General features: G+C 55.0%; 1 protein-coding gene across 1 annotated transcript; it reads left to right on the forward strand.

Annotated features, from left to right (window-relative positions):
- The first annotated feature begins 18,106 nt into the window (after nt 1–18,106).
- GPR174 (G protein-coupled receptor 174) lies at nt 18,107–19,860 on the forward strand. The gene has a single exon (XM_077463235.1). It carries the CDS (start codon nt 18,339–18,341, stop codon nt 19,323–19,325), a length of 987 nt encoding a protein of 328 aa, XP_077319361.1. The 5' UTR covers nt 18,107–18,338; the 3' UTR covers nt 19,326–19,860.
- Nucleotides 19,861–20,635: the final 775 nt, after the last annotated feature.

A 20,635-nucleotide genomic window follows, 5' to 3' on the forward strand; every position in this document is an offset into this window, starting at 1 on the left:
CATCATGGATCTGGGGCTCCTCTCCCATCATGGATCTGGGGCTCCTCCCCCATCATGGATCCGGGCTCCTCCCCATCATGGATCTGGGGCTCCTCCCCATCATGGATCTGGGGCTCCTCCCCATCATGGATCTTGGACTCCTCCCCCTTCATGGTTCTGGGCTCCTCCCAAATCATGCATCTGGGGCTCCTCCCCCATCATGGATCTGCGGCTCCTCCCCATCATGGATCTGGGGCTCCTTCCCCATCATGGATCTGGGGCTCCTCCCCATCATGGATCTGGGGCTCCTCCCCCATCATGGATCTGGGTCTCCTCCCCCATCATGGATCTGGGTCTCCTCCCCCATCATGGATCTGGGGCTCCTCCCCATCATGGATCTGGGGCTCCTCCCCATCATGGATCTGGGGCTCCTCCCCATCATGGATCTGGGGCTCCTCCCCATCATGGATCTGGGGCTTCTCCCCATCATAGATCTGGGGCTCCTCCCACATCATGGATCTGGGACTCCTCCCCATCATGGATCTGGGGCTCCTCCCCCATCATGGATCTGGTACTTCTCCCTCATCATGGATCTGGCTCTCTTCCCCCATCATGGATCTGGGGCTCCTCCCCCATCATGGATCCGGGCTCCTCCCCATCATGGATCTGGGGCTCCTCCCCATCATGGATCTGGGGCTCCTCTCCCATCATGGACCTGGGGCTCCTCCCCATCATGGATCTTGGACTCCTCCCCCTTCATGGTTCTGGGCTCCTCCCAAATCATGCATCTGGGGCTCCTCCCCCATCATGGATCTGCGGCTCCTCCCCTTCATGGATCTGGGGCTCCTTCCCCATCATGGATCTGGGGCTCCTCCCCATCATGGATCTGGGGCTCCTCCCCCATCATGGATCTGGGTCTCCTCCCCCATCATGGATCTGGGGCTCCTCCCCATCATGGATCTGGGGCTCCTCCCCCATCATGGATCTGTGGCTCCTCCCCCATCATGGATCTGGGGCTCCTCCCCCATCATGGATCTGGGACTCCTCCCCCTTCATGGATCTGGGACTCCTCCCCCTTCATGAATCTGGGGCTCCTCCCCATCATGGATCTGGGGCTCCTCCCCCATCATGGATCTGGGGCTCCTCCCCATCATGGATCTGGGGCTCCTCTCCCATCATGGACCTGGGGCTCCTCCCCATCATGGATCTTGGACTCCTCCCCCTTCATGGTTCTGGGCTCCTCCCAAATCATGGATCTGGGGCTCCTCCCCCATCATGGATCTGGGGCTCCTTCCCATCATGGATCTGGGGCTCCTTCCCCATCATGGATCTGGGGCTCCTCCCCATCATGGATCTGGGGCTCCTCCCCATCATGGATCTGGGGCTCCTCCCCATCATGGATCTGGGGCTTCTCCCCATCATAGATCTGGGGCTCCTCCCCATCATGGATCTGGGGCTCCTCCCCCATCATGGATCTGGTACTTCTCCCTCATCATGGATCTGGCTCTCTTCCCCCATCATGGATCTGGGGCTCCTCCCCATCATGGATCTGGGGCTCCTTCCCCATCATGGATCTGGGGCTCCTCCCCATCATGGATCTGGGGCTGCTCCCCCATCATGGATCTGGGGCTTCTCCCCATCATAGATCTGGGGCTCCTCCCCATCATGGATCTGGGGCTCCTCCCCCATCATGGATCTGGGGCTCCTCCCCCATCATGGATCTGGGGCTCCTCCCCCATCATGGATCTGGGACTCCTCCCCCTTCATGGATCTGGGACTCCTCCCCCTTCATGAATCTGGGGCTCCTCCCCATCATGGATCTGGGGCTCCTCCCCCATCATGGATCTGGGGCTCCTCCCCATCATGGATCTGGGGCTCCTCTCCCATCATGGACCTGGGGCTCCTCCCCATCATGGATCTTGGACTCCTCCCCCTTCATGGTTCTGGGCTCCTCCCAAATCATGGATCTGGGGCTCCTCCCCCATCATGGATCTGGGGCTCCTTCCCATCATGGATCTGGGGCTCCTTCCCCATCATGGATCTGGGGCTCCTCCCCATCATGGATCTGGGGCTCCTCCCCATCATGGATCTGGGGCTCCTCCCCATCATGGATCTGGGGCTTCTCCCCATCATAGATCTGGGGCTCCTCCCCATCATGGATCTGGGGCTCCTCCCCCATCATGGATCTGGTACTTCTCCCTCATCATGGATCTGGCTCTCTTCCCCCATCATGGATCTGCGGCTCCTCCCCATCATGGATCTGGGGCTCCTTCCCCATCATGGATCTGGGGCTCCTCCCCATCATGGATCTGGGGCTGCTCCCCCATCATGGATCTGGGGCTTCTCCCCATCATAGATCTGGGGCTCCTCCCCATCATGGATCTGGGGCTCCTCCCCCATCATGGATCTGGTACTTCTCCCTCATCATGGATCTGGCTCTCTTCCCCCATCATGGATCTGGGGCTTCTCCCCATCATGGATCTGGGGCTCCTCCCCATCATGGATCTGGGGCTTCTCCCCATCATAGATCTGGGGCTCCTCCCCATCATGGATCTGGGGCTCCTCCCCCATCATGGATCTGGTACTTCTCCCTCATCATGGATCTGGCTCTCTTCCCCCATCATGGATCTGGGGCTCCTTCCCCATCATGGATCTGGGGCTGCTCCCCATCATGGATCTGGGGCTCCTCCCCCATCATGGATCTGGGGCTTCTCCCCATCATAGATCTGGGGCTCCTCCCCATCATGGATCTGGGGCTCCTCCCCCATCATGGATCTGGTACTTCTCCCTCATCATGGATCTGGCTCTCTTCCCCCATCATGGATCTGGGGCTTCTCCCCATCATGGATCTGGGACTCCTCCCCATCATGGATCTGGGGCTCCTCCCCCATCATGGATCTGGTACTTCTCCCTCATCATGGATCTGGCTCTCTTCCCCCATCATGGATCTGGGGCTCCTCCCCCATCATGGATCCGGGCTCCTCCCCATCATGGATCTGGGGCTCCTCCCCATCATGGATCTGGGGCTCCTCTCCCATCATGGACCTGGGGCTCCTCCCCATCATGGATCTTGGACTCCTCCCCCTTCATGGTTCTGGGTCCTCCCAAATCATGCATCTGGGGCTCCTCCCCCATCATGGATCTGCGGCTCCTCCCCTTCATGGATCTGGGGCTCCTTCCCCATCATGGATCTGGGGCTCCTCCCCATCATGGATCTGGGGCTCCTCCCCCATCATGGATCTGGGTCTCCTCCCCCATCATGGATCTGGGGCTCCTCCCCATCATGGATCTGGGGCTCCTCCCCCATCATGGATCTGGGGCTCCTCCCCATCATGGATCTGGGGCTCCTCCCCCATCATGGATCTGGGTCTCCTCCCCCATCATGGATCTGGGGCTCCTCCCCATCATGGATCTGGGGCTCCTCCCCCATCATGGATCTGGGGCTCCTCCCCCATCATGGATCTGGGGCTCCTCCCCCATCATGGATCTGGGGCTCCTCCCCCATCATGGATCTGGGGCTCCTCCCCATCATGGATCTGGGGCTCCTCTCCCATCATGGACCTGGGGCTCCTCCCCATCATGGATCTTGGACTCCTCCCCCTTCATGGTTCTGGGCTCCTCCCAAATCATGGATCTGGGGCTCCTCCCCCATCATGGATCTGGGGCTCCTTCCCATCATGGATCTGGGGCTCCTTCCCCATCATGGATCTGGGGCTCCTCCCCATCATGGATCTGGGGCTCCTCCCCATCATGGATCTGGGGCTCCTCCCCATCATGGATCTGGGGCTTCTCCCCATCATAGATCTGGGGCTCCTCCCCATCATGGATCTGGGGCTCCTCCCCCATCATGGATCTGGTACTTCTCCCTCATCATGGATCTGGCTCTCTTCCCCCATCATGGATCTGGGGCTCCTCCCCATCATGGATCTGGGGCTCCTTCCCCATCATGGATCTGGGGCTCCTCCCCATCATGGATCTGGGGCTCCTCCCCCATCATGGATCTGGGGCTTCTCCCCATCATAGATCTGGGGCTCCTCCCCATCATGGATCTGGGGCTCCTCCCCCATCATGGATCTGGTACTTCTCCCTCATCATGGATCTGGCTCTCTTCCCCCATCATGGATCTGGGGCTTCTCCCCATCATGGATCTGGGACTCCTCCCCATCATGGATCTGGGGCTTCTCTCCATCATAGATCTGGGGCTCCTCCCCATCATGGATCTGGGGCTCCTCCCCCATCATGGATCTGGTACTTCTCCCTCATCATGGATCTGGCTCTCTTCCCCCATCATGGATCTGGGCTCCTCCCCATCATGGATCTGGGGCTCCTTCCCCATCATGGATCTGGGGCTGCTCCCCATCATGGATCTGGGGCTCCTCCCCCATCATGGATCTGGGGCTTCTCCCCATCATAGATCTGGGGCTCCTCCCCATCATGGATCTGGGGCTCCTCCCCCATCATGGATCTGGTACTTCTCCCTCATCATGGATCTGGCTCCTCCCCCATCATGGATCTGGGGCTTCTCCCCATCATAGATCTGGGGCTCCTCCCCATCATGGATCTGGGGCTCCTCCCCCATCATGGATCTGGTACTTCTCCCTCATCATGGATCTGGCTCTCTTCCCCCATCATGGATCTGGGGCTTCTCCCCATCATGGATCTGGGGCTCCTCCCCCATCATGGATCCGGGCTCCTCCCCATCATGGATCTGGGGCTCCTCCCCATCATGGATCTGGGGCTCCTCTCCCATCATGGACCTGGGGCTCCTCCCCATCATGGATCTTGGACTCCTCCCCCTTCATGGTTCTGGGCTCCTCCCAAATCATGCATCTGGGGCTCCTCCCCCATCATGGATCTGCGGCTCCTCCCCTTCATGGATCTGGGGCTCCTTCCCCATCATGGATCTGGGGCTCCTCCCCATCATGGATCTGGGGCTCCTCCCCCATCATGGATCTGGGTCTCCTCCCCCATCATGGATCTGGGGCTCCTCCCCATCATGGATCTGGGGCTCCTCCCCCATCATGGATCTGGGGCTCCCCCATCATGGATCTGGGGCTCCTCCCCCATCATGGATCTGGGACTCCTCCCCCTTCATGGATCTGGGACTCCTCCCCCTTCATGAATCTGGGGCTCCTCCCCATCATGGATCTGGGGCTCCTCCCCCATCATGGATCTGGGGCTCCTCCCCATCATGGATCTGGGGCTCCTCTCCCATCATGGACCTGGGGCTCCTCCCCATCATGGATCTTGGACTCCTCCCCCTTCATGGTTCTGGGCTCCTCCCAAATCATGGATCTGGGGCTCCTCCCCCATCATGGATCTGGGGCTTCTCCCCATCATAGATCTGGGGCTCCTCCCCATCATGGATCTGGGGCTCCTCCCCCATCATGGATCTGGTACTTCTCCCTCATCATGGATCTGGCTCTCTTCCCCCATCATGGATCTGGGGCTTCTCCCCATCATGGATCTGGGACTCCTCCCCATCATGGATCTGTGGCTTCTCCCCATCATAGATCTGGGGCTCCTCCCCATCATGGATCTGGGGCTCCTCCCCCATCATGGATCTGGTACTTCTCCCTCATCATGGATCTGGCTCTCTTCCCCCATCATGGATCTGGGCTCCTCCCCATCATGGATCTGGGGCTCCTTCCCCATCATGGATCTGGGGCTGCTCCCCATCATGGATCTGGGGCTCCTCCCCCATCATGGATCTGGGGCTTCTCCCCATCATAGATCTGGGGCTCCTCCCCATCATGGATCTGGAGCTCCTCCCCCATCATGGATCTGGTACTTCTCCCTCATCATGGATCTGGCTCTCTTCCCCCATCATGGATCTGGGGCTTCTCCCCATCATGGATCTGGGACTCCTCCCCATCATGGATCTGGGGCTCCTCCCCCATCATGGATCTGGTACTTCTCCCTCATCATGGATCTGGCTCTCTTCCCCCATCATGGATCTGGGGCTCCTCCCCCATCATGGATCCGGGCTCCTCCCCATCATGGATCTGGGGCTCCTCCCCATCATGGATCTGGGGCTCCTCTCCCATCATGGACCTGGGGCTCCTCCCCATCATGGATCTTGGACTCCTCCCCCTTCATGGTTCTGGGCTCCTCCCAAATCATGCATCTGGGGCTCCTCCCCCATCATGGATCTGCGGCTCCTCCCCTTCATGGATCTGGGGCTCCTTCCCCATCATGGATCTGGGGCTCCTCCCCATCATGGATCTGGGGCTCCTCCCCCATCATGGATCTGGGTCTCCTCCCCCATCATGGATCTGGGGCTCCTCCCCATCATGGATCTGGGGCTCCTCCCCCATCATGGATCTGGGGCTCCTCCCCCATCATGGATCTGGGACTCCTCCCCCTTCATGGATCTGGGACTCCTCCCCCTTCATGAATCTGGGGCTCCTCCCCATCATGGATCTGGGGCTCCTCCCCCATCATGGATCTGGGGCTCCTCCCCATCATGGATCTGGGGCTCCTCTCCCATCATGGACCTGGGGCTCCTCCCCATCATGGATCTTGGACTCCTCCCCCTTCATGGTTCTGGGCTCCTCCCAAATCATGGATCTGGGGCTCCTCCCCATCATGGATCTGGGGCTCCTCTCCCATCATGGACCTGGGGCTCCTCCCCATCATGGATCTTGGACTCCTCCCCCTTCATGGTTCTGGGCTCCTCCCAAATCATGCATCTGGGGCTCCTCCCCCATCATGGATCTGCGGCTCCTCCCCTTCATGGATCTGGGGCTCCTTCCCCATCATGGATCTGGGGCTCCTCCCCATCATGGATCTGGGGCTCCTCCCCCATCATGGATCTGGGTCTCCTCCCCCATCATGGATCTGGGGCTCCTCCCCATCATGGATCTGGGGCTCCTCCCCCATCATGGATCTGGGGCTCCCCCATCATGGATCTGGGGCTCCTCCCCCATCATGGATCTGGGACTCCTCCCCCTTCATGGATCTGGGACTCCTCCCCCTTCATGAATCTGGGGCTCCTCCCCATCATGGATCTGGGGCTCCTCCCCCATCATGGATCTGGGGCTCCTCCCCATCATGGATCTGGGGCTCCTCTCCCATCATGGACCTGGGGCTCCTCCCCATCATGGATCTTGGACTCCTCCCCCTTCATGGTTCTGGGCTCCTCCCAAATCATGGATCTGGGGCTCCTCCCCCATCATGGATCTGGGGCTTCTCCCCATCATAGATCTGGGGCTCCTCCCCATCATGGATCTGGGGCTCCTCCCCCATCATGGATCTGGTACTTCTCCCTCATCATGGATCTGGCTCTCTTCCCCCATCATGGATCTGGGGCTTCTCCCCATCATGGATCTGGGACTCCTCCCCATCATGGATCTGTGGCTTCTCCCCATCATAGATCTGGGGCTCCTCCCCATCATGGATCTGGGGCTCCTCCCCCATCATGGATCTGGTACTTCTCCCTCATCATGGATCTGGCTCTCTTCCCCCATCATGGATCTGGGCTCCTCCCCATCATGGATCTGGGGCTCCTTCCCCATCATGGATCTGGGGCTGCTCCCCATCATGGATCTGGGGCTCCTCCCCCATCATGGATCTGGGGCTTCTCCCCATCATAGATCTGGGGCTCCTCCCCATCATGGATCTGGAGCTCCTCCCCCATCATGGATCTGGTACTTCTCCCTCATCATGGATCTGGCTCTCTTCCCCCATCATGGATCTGGGGCTTCTCCCCATCATGGATCTGGGACTCCTCCCCATCATGGATCTGGGGCTCCTCCCCCATCATGGATCTGGTACTTCTCCCTCATCATGGATCTGGCTCTCTTCCCCCATCATGGATCTGGGGCTCCTCCCCCATCATGGATCCGGGCTCCTCCCCATCATGGATCTGGGGCTCCTCCCCATCATGGATCTGGGGCTCCTCTCCCATCATGGACCTGGGGCTCCTCCCCATCATGGATCTTGGACTCCTCCCCCTTCATGGTTCTGGGCTCCTCCCAAATCATGCATCTGGGGCTCCTCCCCCATCATGGATCTGCGGCTCCTCCCCTTCATGGATCTGGGGCTCCTTCCCCATCATGGATCTGGGGCTCCTCCCCATCATGGATCTGGGGCTCCTCCCCCATCATGGATCTGGGTCTCCTCCCCCATCATGGATCTGGGGCTCCTCCCCATCATGGATCTGGGGCTCCTCCCCCATCATGGATCTGGGGCTCCTCCCCCATCATGGATCTGGGACTCCTCCCCCTTCATGGATCTGGGACTCCTCCCCCTTCATGAATCTGGGGCTCATCCCCATCATGGATCTGGGGCTCCTCCCCCATCATGGATCTGGGGCTCCTCCCCATCATGGATCTGGGGCTCCTCTCCCATCATGGACCTGGGGCTCCTCCCCATCATGGATCTTGGACTCCTCCCCCTTCATGGTTCTGGGCTCCTCCCAAATCATGGATCTGGGGCTCCTCCCCCATCATGGATCTGGGGCTCCTCCCCATCATGGATCTGGGGCTCCTCTCCCATCATGGACCTGGGGCTCCTCCCCATCATGGATCTTGGACTCCTCCCCCTTCATGGTTCTGGGCTCCTCCCAAATCATGCATCTGGGGCTCCTCCCCCATCATGGATCTGCGGCTCCTCCCCTTCATGGATCTGGGGCTCCTTCCCCATCATGGATCTGGGGCTCCTCCCCATCATGGATCTGGGGCTCCTCCCCCATCATGGATCTGGGTCTCCTCCCCCATCATGGATCTGGGGCTCCTCCCCATCATGGATCTGGGGCTCCTCCCCCATCATGGATCTGGGGCTCCTCCCCCATCATGGATCTGGGGCTCCTCCCCCATCATGGATCTGGGACTCCTCCCCCTTCATGGATCTGGGACTCCTCCTCCTTCATGAATCTGGGGCTCCTCCCCATCATGGATCTGGGGCTCCTCCCCCATCATGGATCTGGGGCTCCTCCCCATCATGGATCTGGGGCTCCTCTCCCATCATGGACCTGGGGCTCCTCCCCATCATGGATCTTGGACTCCTCCCCCTTCATGGTTCTGGGCTCCTCCCCATAATGGATCTGGGGCTCCTCCCCCATCATGGATCTGGTACTTCTCCCTCATCATGGATCTGGCTCTCTTCCCCCATCATGGATCTGGGCTCCTCCCCATCATGGATCTGGGGCTCCTTCCCCATCATGGATCTGGGGCTGCTCCCCATCATGGATCTGGGGCTCCTCCCCCATCATGGATCTGGGGCTTCTCCCCATCATAGATCTGGGGCTCCTCCCCATCATGGATCTGGGGCTCCTCCCCCATCATGGATCTGGTACTTCTCCCTCATCATGGATCTGGCTCTCTTCCCCCATCATGGATCTGGGGCTTCTCCCCATCATGGATCTGGGACTCCTCCCCATCATGGATCTGGGGCTCCTCCCCCATCATGGATCTGGTACTTCTCCCTCATCATGGATCTGGCTCTCTTCCCCCATCATGGATCTGGGGCTCCTCCCCCATCATGGATCCGGGCTCCTCCCCATCATGGATCTGGGGCTCCTCCCCATCATGGATCTGGGGCTCCTCTCCCATCATGGACCTGGGGCTCCTCCCCATCATGGATCTTGGACTCCTCCCCCTTCATGGTTCTGGGCTCCTCCCAAATCATGCATCTGGGGCTCCTCCCCCATCATGGATCTGCGGCTCCTCCCCTTCATGGATCTGGGGCTCCTTCCCCATCATGGATCTGGGGCTCCTCCCCATCATGGATCTGGGGCTCCTCCCCCATCATGGATCTGGGTCTCCTCCCCCATCATGGATCTGGGGCTCCTCCCCATCATGGATCTGGGGCTCCTCCCCCATCATGGATCTGGGGCTCCTCCCCCATCATGGATCTGGGACTCCTCCCCCTTCATGGATCTGGGACTCCTCCCCCTTCATGAATCTGGGGCTCCTCCCCATCATGGATCTGGGGCTCCTCCCCCATCATGGATCTGGGGCTCCTCCCCATCATGGATCTGGGGCTCCTCTCCCATCATGGACCTGGGGCTCCTCCCCATCATGGATCTTGGACTCCTCCCCCTTCATGGTTCTGGGCTCCTCCCAAATCATGCATCTGGGGCTCCTCCCCCATCATGGATCTGCGGCTCCTCCCCTTCATGGATCTGGGGCTCCTTCCCCATCATGGATCTGGGGCTCCTCCCCATCATGGATCTGGGGCTCCTCCCCCATCATGGATCTGGGGCTCCTCCCCCATCATGGATCTGGGACTCCTCCCCCTTCATGGATCTGGGACTCCTCCCAAATCATGCATCTGGGGCTCCTCCCCCATCATGGATCTGCGGCTCCTCCCCTTCATGGATCTGGGGCTCCTTCCCCATCATGGATCTGGGGCTCCTCCCCATCATGGATCTGGGGCTCCTCCCCCATCATGGATCTGGGTCTCCTCCCCCATCATGGATCTGGGGCTCCTCCCCATCATGGATCTGGGGCTCCTCCCCCATCATGGATCTGGGGCTCCTCCCCCATCATGGATCTGGGACTCCTCCCCCTTCATGGATCTGGGACTCCTCCCCCTTCATGAATCTGGGGCTCCTCCCCATCATGGATCTGGGGCTCCTCCCCCATCATGGATCTGGGGCTCCTCCCCATCATGGATCTGGGGCTCCTCTCCCATCATGGACCTGGGGCTCCTCCCCATCATGGATCTTGGACTCCTCCCCCTTCATGGTTCTGGGCTCCTCCCAAATCATGCATCTGGGGCTCCTCCCCCATCATGGATCTGCGGCTCCTCCTCTTCATGGATCTGGGGCTCCTTCCCCATCATGGATCTGGGGCTCCTCCCCATCATGGATCTGGGGCTCCTCCCCCATCATGGATCTGGGGCTCCTCCCCCATCATGGATCTGGGACTCCTCCCCCTTCATGGATCTGGGACTCCTCCCCCTTCATGAATCTGGGGCTCCTCCCCATCATGGATCTGGGGCTCCTCCCCCATCATGGATCTGGGGCTCCTCCCCATCATGGATCTGGGGCTCCTCTCCCATCATGGACCTGGGGCTCCTCCCCATCATGGATCTTGGACTCCTCCCCCTTCATGGTTCTGGGCTCCTCCCAAATCATGGATCTGGGGCTCCTCCCCCATCATGGATCTGGGGTCATTACTCCATGAGATCCGGTGAAATGTGACTCTCGTCTTCGGCTCTGTGGATCGCTGACAATGAAGCCGGAAGTCTTCAGAGATACATTGTATAGAGATTTCTCCTTCCGTTTTCTACCAATTTAACCCCCTCAGTTCCAGTCTGCTCCCTACAGATACAATGTTCTCATATTTTATCACTTCAATAAGTAAGAAAATGTTTTTCCTTTTTCTTGGTTTGTAGTGAAGAATAAAGCAGAAAATTCCAAGAATGTGACATTCATATCGTCTCTCTCCAGACCTCTGTGTTACAATCTCCGTCTTATAGAAACAAATTTCCTTTTTAATCTTCAATAATTTACCGAGTTTGCGATTCCCGCTGGACAATCCGGCCAACCGAATCCCGGCATTGTCCCCCAAAGTTCAACTTCTAGATATTTTCTATCATGTAGACAAAAATTATTTATTTTACTGACAGTCTACTGACTGGAATGGTACCAGCTGATTGGAGAAAAGCCAATATTTAAAAAGGGCCCAAAATACATCCCTGGGAATTACAGACCAGTCAGCCCAACATCAATAGTATGTAAACTCTTGGAGGGGATGATAAGGGACTATATACAAGATGTTAGTAATGAGAACGCTATCATTAGCAGTAATCAGCATGGATTCATGAAGAATCGTTCTTACCAATCCAATCTACTAATCTTCTATGAGGAGGTGAGTTGCCATCTGGATAAAGGAAGGCCCGTAGACGTGGTGTATCTAGATAAAGGAAGGCCCGTAGACGTGGTGTATCTAGATAAAGGAAGGCCCGTAGACGTGGTGTATCTGGATAAAGGAAGGCTCATAGACGTGGTGTATCTAGATAAAGGAAGGCCCGTAGACGTGGTGTATCTAGATAAAGGAAGGCCCGTAGACGTGGTGTATCTAGATAAAGGAAGGTCCGTAGACGTGGTGTATCTAGATAAAGGAAGGCCCGTAGACGTGGTGTATCTAGATAAAGGAAGGCCCGTAGACGTGGTGTATCTGGATAAAGGAAGGCTCATAGACGTGGTGTATCTAGATAAAGGAAGGTCCGTAGACGTGGTGTATCTAGATAAAGGAAGGCCTGTAGATGTGGTGTATCTAGATAAAGGAAGGCCCGTAGACGTGGTGTATCTAGATAAAGGAAGGCCTGTAGATGTGGTGTATCTAGATAAAGGAAGGCCCGTAGACGTGGTGTATCTAGATAAAGGAAGGCCCGTAGACGTGGTGTATCTGGATAAAGGAAGGCTCATAGACGTGGTGTATCTAGATAAAGGAAGGTCCGTAGACGTGGTGTATCTAGATAAAGGAAGGCCCGTAGACGTGGTGTATCTAGATAAAGGAAGGCCCGTAGACGTGGTGTATCTAGATAAAGGAAGGCCCGTAGATGTGGTGTATCTAGATAAAGGAAGGCCCGTAGACGTGGTGTATCTAGATAAAGGAAGGCCCGTAGACGTGGTGTATCTAGATAAAGGAAGGTCCGTAGACGTGGTGTATCTAGATAAAGGAAGACCCGTAGACGTGGTGTATCTGGATAAAGGAAGGCTCATAGACGTGGTGTATCTAGATAAAATAAGGTGGGTTGGCATGGACCATAGGGTGAGGACATGGATTGAAAACTGGCTACGGGGCGAGTTCAGAGGGTGGTGATAAATGGGGAGTACTCGGAATGGTCGGGGGTGGGTAGTGGGGTCCCCCAGGGTTCTGTGCTGGGACCAATCCTATTTAATTTGTTCATAGACGACCTGGAGGATGGGGATGGTGGAAACAGTCCAATCTCTGTATTTGCGGATGATACGAAGCTAAGCAGGGCAATAACTTCTCCGCAGGATTTGGAAACCTTGTAAGAAGATCTGAACAAATGAATGGGGGGAGGGGCAACTACATGACAAATGAGGTTCAATGTAAAAAAATGTAAAATAATGTGTAAGAAAACTATTAGTTTGCTCATAGCTCACACTTGTGTGCATGCGTGCACGCACAGACAACAACGGACTTCTAGAACCGCTGATGCACACGCGCAACGGCGTGCGTGCGCAGGAGCGCTCCCCTAACCACAATTCGCACCAGACGGGCGATTTGAAGGGCGATTTGAAGGGCGCTCTGCTTACAAACAGTGCTGACTGGTCTTCAGCTTGTCCTGATCCTCTGTACTCTGCCTGAAAACCTGCTTGATAGCCCTTGTTGACCCCGACTTGCCCTGACTCTGCCTTTGGACTCTGATACCTGTGACTTCTTGTTTCCTGATCCCGGCTTGATCTGACTCTGCTCCTGCCTGATGTCTTGTACCCCGTTGCCCGCCTGTTACCGAACCCGGCTATCCTCACGATTCTTCTTCCGTCTCCAGTCTTCAGGAAGTCCTGACGGGACACGACACCTGAACTTGCACATCGGTTGGAGTTCCGCCTTAACATCAGCGGATCCGGAGAATCTCATCTCAGATTTCTGCCTGTTGTTCTGCCAGATCCTCCTCTGCAAGTTCTGCAAGCAACATACCCAGGCACTCGTGTTCCTCCTAACCCTAGATACCACCTGTTCCACATTCAGTGGAGCTTGGGTCGGAGATACAAAGGAGGCCGACCTCGTCATATCCGACTCCTGCCAGGTACGTAACATAATGCATCTGGGTGGCAAAAATCTGAATGCAATCTATAGACTGGGGGGAGGGGAACCTCTGGGGGGATCTAGGATGGAGGAGGACCTCGGGGTCCTAGTAGATGATGGGCTCAGCAATGCCAAGCTGCTGCTAACAAAGCAAACAGAATATTGACATTAAAAAGGGGATCAACTCCAGAGATAAAACGATAATTCTCCCCTCTACAAGACTCTGGTCCGGCCGCACCTGGAGTATACTGTCCAGTTCTGGGCACCAGTCCTCAGCAAGGATGTACTGGAAATGGACTACAAAGAAGGGCAACAAAGCTGATAAAGGGTCTGGAGGATATTAGTTATGAGGAAAGGTTGTGAGCTCTGAACTTATTCTCTCTGGAGAAGAGACGCCTGAGAGGGGATATGATTTCATTATATAAATACCGGACTGGTGACCCCACAATATATAAATACAGGACTGGTGACCCCACAATAGGTAGAAAACTTTTGTGGAAGGGAGTTTAAGAAGACTCATGGCCACTCATTAAAATTAGAAGAAGAGAGGTTTAACCTTAAACTATGTAGAGGGTTCTTCACTGTAAGAGCGGCAAGGATGTGGAATTCCCTTCCACAGGCGGTGGTCTCAGCTGGGAGCCTCGGTTGTTTCAAGAAATTCAGCCTGATCTCAGAGGTTGGGAACTTGGGGTACACCGTGCATTTGGGTTTACCTTGCAGGGTGGGAATCTTGGGGTGTGTTGTGTATTCAGCTTGATCACTGGATTGGATAATATATCTCGGGGTACTCTGTGTATTTGGCTTAATCTGAGAGGTTATTTTTATTATTATTTACGATTTATATAGCGCTAACAGTTTACGCAGTGCTTTACAATGTATAGGGGGGGAGACAACACAATTACAGTACAATACAGAAGGTACAGGAGGGCCCGAATTGTAGAGCTCACATTCTAAGGGGAGGGGGTGGTGGTACAAAAGGTAATAGCTGCAGAGAATTATTTGATGGGGGGGGGGGGGGGGGCTCGGGGACAGTTGTTAGGTGGGGGTGGGATCGGCTTCCCCAAATAAATGAGTTTTCAGGAATTTCCTGAAGGTGGACAGGTTAGGGGCTGATCAGATATACTGGGGAGGGGAGTTCCAGAGGAGGGGAGAGGCTCTGGAGAAGTCCTGAAGGCGAGGATGAGAGGAGGTAACAAGGGAGCTAGAGATCGGGAGGTCCTGGGAGGAGCGGAGGGGACGATTTGGGCGATATCTGCAGATGAGGTTGGTAATATAGAGGGGGGGGGGGAATGTTGTGGATTGCCTTGTATGTTTTGGTTAGCATTTTGAATTTTACACGGTGGGGGAGGGGAAGCCAGTGTAGGGATTGGCAGAGAGGGGCGGCAGTCCCTGGGTACTCTGTTTATTTGGCTTGATCTCAGGGGTTGGGTATTTCGGGGTACTCTGTGTATTTGGTTTGATCTCAGGGGTTGGGTATTTTGAGGTACTCTGTGTATTTGGCTTGATCTCAGGGGTTGGGTATTTTTCGGGGTACTCTATGTATTTGGCTTGATCTCAGGGGTTGGGTATTTCGGGGTACTCTGTGTATTTGCCTTGATCTCAGGGCTGGGGTATTTTGGGGTACTCTGTGTATTTGATTTGATCTCAGGGGTTGGGTATTTCGGGGTACTCTGTGTATTTGGCTTGATCTCAGGGGTTGGGTATTTCGGGGTACTCTGTGTATTTGGTTTGATCTCAGGGGTTGGGTATTTCGGGGTACTCTGTGTATTTGGCTTGATCTCAGGGGTTGGGTATTTCGGGGTACTCTGTGTATTTGGCTTGATCTCAGGGGTTGGGTATTTCGGGGTACTCTGTGTATTTGGCTTGATCTCAGGGGTTGGGTATTTCGGGGTACTCTATGTATTTGGCTTGATCTCAGGGGTTGGGTATTTTGAGGTACTCTGTGTATTTGGCTTGATCTCAGGGGTTGGGTATTTTTCGGGGTACTCTATGTATTTGGCTTGATCTCAGGGGTTGGGTATTTCGGGGTACTCTGTGTATTTGCCTTGATCTCAGGGCTGGGGTATTTTGGGGTACTCTGTGTATTTGATTTGATCTCAGGGGTTGGGTATTTCGGGGTACTCTGTGTATTTGGCTTGATCTCAGGGGTTGGGTATTTCGGGGTACTCTGTGTATTTGGCTTGATCTCAGGGGTTGGGTATTTCGGGGTACTCTGTGTATTTGGCTTGATCTCAGGGGTTGGGTATTTCGGGGTACTCTGTGTATTTGGCTTGATCTCAGGGGTTGGGTATTTCGGGGTACTCTGTGTATTTGGCTTGATCTCAGGTGTTGGGTATTTCGGGGTACTCTATGTATTTGGCTTGATCTCAGGGGTTGGGTATTTCGGGGTACTCTGTGTATTTGGCTTGATCTCAGGGGTTGGGTATTTCGGGGTACTCTGTGTATTTGGTTTGATCTCAGGGGTTGGGTATTTCGGGGTACTCTGTGTATTTGATTTGATCTCAGGGGTTGGGTATTTCGGGGTACTCTGTGTATTTGGCTTGATCTCAGGGGTTGGGTATTTCGGGGTACTCTGTGTATTTAGCTTGATCTCAGGGGTCGGGTATTTCGGGGTACTCTGTGTATTTGGTTTGATCTCAGGGGTTGGGTATTTCGGGGTACTCTGTGTATTTGGCTTGATCTCAGGGTTGGGTATTTCGGGGTACTCTGTGTATTTGGCTTGATCTCAGGGGTTGGGTATTTCGGGGTACTCTGTGTATTTGGCTTGATCTCAGGGGTTGGGTATTTCGGGGTACTCTGTGTATTTGGTTTGATCTCAGGGGTTGGGCATTTCGGGGTACTCTGTGTATTTGGCTTGATCTCAGGGGTTGGGTATTTCGGGGTACTCTGTGTATTTGCCTTGATCTCAGGGCTGGGGTATTTTGGGGTACTCTGTGTATTTGATTTGATCTCAGGGGTTGGGTATTTCGGGGTACTCTGTGTATTTGGCTTGATCTCAGGGGTTGGGTATTTCGGGGTACTCTGTGTATTTGGCTTGATCTCAGGGGTTGGGTATTTCGGGGTACTCTGTGTATTTGATTTGATCTCAGGGGTTGGGTATTTCGGGGTACTCTGTGTATTTGGCTTGATCTCAGGGGTTGGGTATTTCGGGGTACTCTGTGTATTTGGTTTGATCTCAGGGGTCGGGTATTTCGGGGTACTCTGTGTATTTGGCTTGATCTCAGGGGTTGGGTATTTCGGGGTACTCTGTGTATTTGGCTTGATCTCAGGGGTTGGGTATTTCAGGGTACTCTGTGTATTTGGCTTGATCTCAGGTGTTGGGTATTTCGGGGTACTCTATGTATTTGGCTTGATCTCAGGGGTTGGGTATTTTGAGGTACTCTGTGTATTTGGCTTGATCTCAGGGTTTGGGTATTTTTCGGGGTACTCTATGTATTTGGCTTGATCTCAGGGTTTGGGTATTTTTCGGGGTACTCTATGTATTTGGCTTGATCTCAGGGGTTGGGTATTTCAGGGTACTCTGTGTATTTGGCTTGATCTCAGGTGTTGGGTATTTCGGGGTACTCTATGTATTTGGCTTGATCTCAGGGGTTGGGTATTTTGAGGTACTCTGTGTATTTGGCTTGATCTCAGGGTTTGGGTATTTTTCGGGGTACTCTGTGTATTTGGCTTGATCTCAGGGTTTGGGTATTTTTCGGGGTACTCTATGTATTTGGCTTGATCTCAGGGGTTGGGTATTTCGGGGTACTCTGTGTATTTGGCTTGATCTCAGAGGGTTGGGTATTTCGGGGTACTCTGTGTATTTGGCTTGATCTCAGGGGTTGGGTATTTCGGGGTACTCTGTGTATTTGGCTTGATCTCAGGTGTTGGGTATTTCGGGGTACTCTATGTATTTGGCTTGATCTCAGGGGTTGGGTATTTCGGGGTACTCTGTGTATTTGGCTTGATCTCAGGGGTTGGGTATTTCGGGGTACTCTGTGTATTTGGCTTGATCTCAGGTGTTGGGTATTTCGGGGTACTCTATGTATTTGGCTTGATCTCAGGGGTTGGGTATTTCGGGGTACTCTGTGTATTTGGCTTGATCTCAGGGGTTGGGTATTTCAGGGTACTCTGTGTATTTGGCTTGATCTCAGGGGTTGGGTATTTCGGGGTACTCTGTGTATTTGATTTGATCTCAGGGGTTGGGTATTTCGGGGTACTCTGTGTATTTGGCTTGATCTCAGGGGTTGGGTATTTCGGGGTACTCTGTGTATTTGGTTTGATCTCAGGGGTTGGGTATTTCGGGGTACTCTGTGTATTTGGCTTGATCTCAGGGGTTGGGTATTTCGGGGTACGCTTTGTTATCCTTTTTCCTGGCTGCAGATCATTTATTCTCATGTATTTTTCTCTTCAGATCCCTCTTTGAAGACTTTGGAGTCGGGATGTCTCCCGTCATGAAGATTCCTAGAAGTGTCCCCGATATGTTTCATTGCGGCCTTCTCCTTGTAACCGGCTAGATGGAATTACATTTGAGTGCTGCACCGCGATGGGCCGAAGCGCACAGCTCTGAAGAGTCGTGGGAATGAGGCAGCCGATATGGTGAAACGCGTGGAACATTGATGTGGTTAGCGTTCGACTCTGAACTGGTGGATGGCGGTGGAGCGGGAGATGTTTGGTGGTGACAATGTCACCGAGTGTAAAGTAGACGAGCAGTTCATGCATTATCTGTACGCCGTCACCTACGCCGTCATCCTGGTCCCCGGACTGATCGGGAACGTCCTGGCTCTTTGGGTGTTTTACGCCTACATGAAAGAAACGAAAAGAGCCGTCATCTTCATGATCAATCTGGCCATCGCCGACCTCCTGCAGGTCCTGTCCCTGCCGCTGCGCATATTCTATTACCTGAACAAGTCGTGGCCGTTCGGCCGATTCACGTGCATGTTCTGCTTCTACCTGAAATACGTCAACATGTACGCCAGCATCGTCTTCCTGGTCTGCATCAGCGTCAGGCGCTTCCTCTACCTGATCTACCCCTTCAAGTTCACCGACAGAAAGCGCATGTCTGACGTGTATGTCAGCGTCGCCGGCTGGATCGTCGTCTGCGTCAGCTGCCTTCCCTTTCCCCTATTGAGGATTGGAAACAATTCCACCATCGGCGACGCAGAAAACCAGTGCTTCGCCGATCTGCCTCTGCTGGACATCGGGACCACCAACTCCATACTGGCGGTGACCTTCGCCGAGCTCTTCGGCTTCATCGCGCCGCTGGTGGTGGTCGGCTATTGCTCCTGGAGGACTGTGATGTCACTGAAGGAGCCGCACTCGGCTTCTCACGATCTGGGAGAGAAGAAGAAGGCGCTGAAGATGATCCTGACCTGCACCTTCGTCTTCCTCCTCTGCTTCGGACCTTACCACCTCAGCTTCCCACTAGACTTCCTGGCCAAGGCCAATAAGATCCAGCGGTGTCAGTACAAGAAGGCCATCCTGACCTTCCACCCGGTGGCGCTGTGCCTGGCCAGTATGAACTGCTGCTTGGATCCCATCATTTACTACTTCACCACCGACGAGTTCAAGAGACGGCTTTCCCGGCAGGACATTGTGGACTGTACAGAGCTGGAGATATTCAGCAACACTTTATAATCTGCCCCCCCGCCAAGTCCCGTCCAATCAGATCTCAGGAGGTCCAAGGGGGCTCACCATGAAACTCCTCCCCTTTACAGCTCTCAGAGGAACCCCCGCGGGTGGGGAGGACGTACGATACAAAGCTTCCGCTGGTCGCAGGAAGTTCCCTCATTTCTGCCCAATTGCGGAGCCTTTGCACACAGGATTTTGAATATAAATTTGTCAGTTTATACTGAAGCTCCATTTTCCACTTGCTGACTCCGCCCTGAATCCGGAGAGATGGGCAGATGGCGGTGGACCCAGGAGAACTTTGCTCTGGTCTTGTAGAGTTGGTGACGTTCATAGGAACAGAGGGGCTTCCAGAGCCCCCTGGGGGTGGAGCAAGGGGGGATGGGTGATGAGCAAGTGCGCCACCAAGAGGTTACAGTCCAACGGGGGTCTATTTCACTTAAAGTATCCACAGTATCTGTAGATGTAGCCAATGGGTTTTGGGGATCCACATTTTCCCCCTTGGACAGGGATTGCATTGTGTGTAGGAGCTCAGGAGATGAGAGCTCTCACCTCTGTACACACCCCACGGGCCATGCCCCAAAGATATTGGACCACTCCCCATAGATATTGGACCACGCCCCATAGATATTGGCCCACACCCCATAGATATTGGACCACTCCCCATAGATATTGGACCACGCCCCATAGATGTTGGCCCACTCCCCATAGATGTTGGCCCACGCCCCATAGATGTTGGCCCACGCCCCATAGATGTTGGCCCACGCCCCATAGATATTGGACCACGCCCCATAGATATTGGCCCACTCCCCATAGATATTGGACCACACCCCATAGATATTGGCCCACTCCCCATAGATATTGGACCACGCCCCATAGATATTGGCCCACTCCCCATAAATATTGGACCACGCCCCATAGATGTTGGCACACGCCCCATAGATGTTGGACCACGCCCCATAGATGTTGGCCCACGCCCCATAGATGTTGGCACACGCCCCATAGATATTGGACCACGCCCCATAGATATTGGACCACACCCCATAGATGTTGGCAAACGCCCCATAGATATTGGACCACGCCCCATAGATATTGGACCACGCCCCATAGATGTTGGACCACGCCCCATAGATGTTGGCCCACGCCCCATAGATGTTGGCCCACGCCCCATAGATGTTGGCACACACCCCATAGATGTTGGCACACGCCCCATAGATATTGGACCACGCCCCATAGATATTGGACCACGCCCCATAGATGTTGGCACACGCCCCATAGATGTTGGCCCACGCCCCATAGATGTTGGCCCACGCCCCATA

The sequence above is a fragment of the Lithobates pipiens genome, unplaced genomic scaffold (assembly GCF_037356315.1).
Source record: "Lithobates pipiens isolate NorthernLeopardFrog02 unplaced genomic scaffold, aLitPip1_a1.2 Scaffold_3, whole genome shotgun sequence".
Taxonomy (NCBI): Eukaryota; Metazoa; Chordata; class Amphibia; order Anura; family Ranidae; genus Lithobates; species Lithobates pipiens.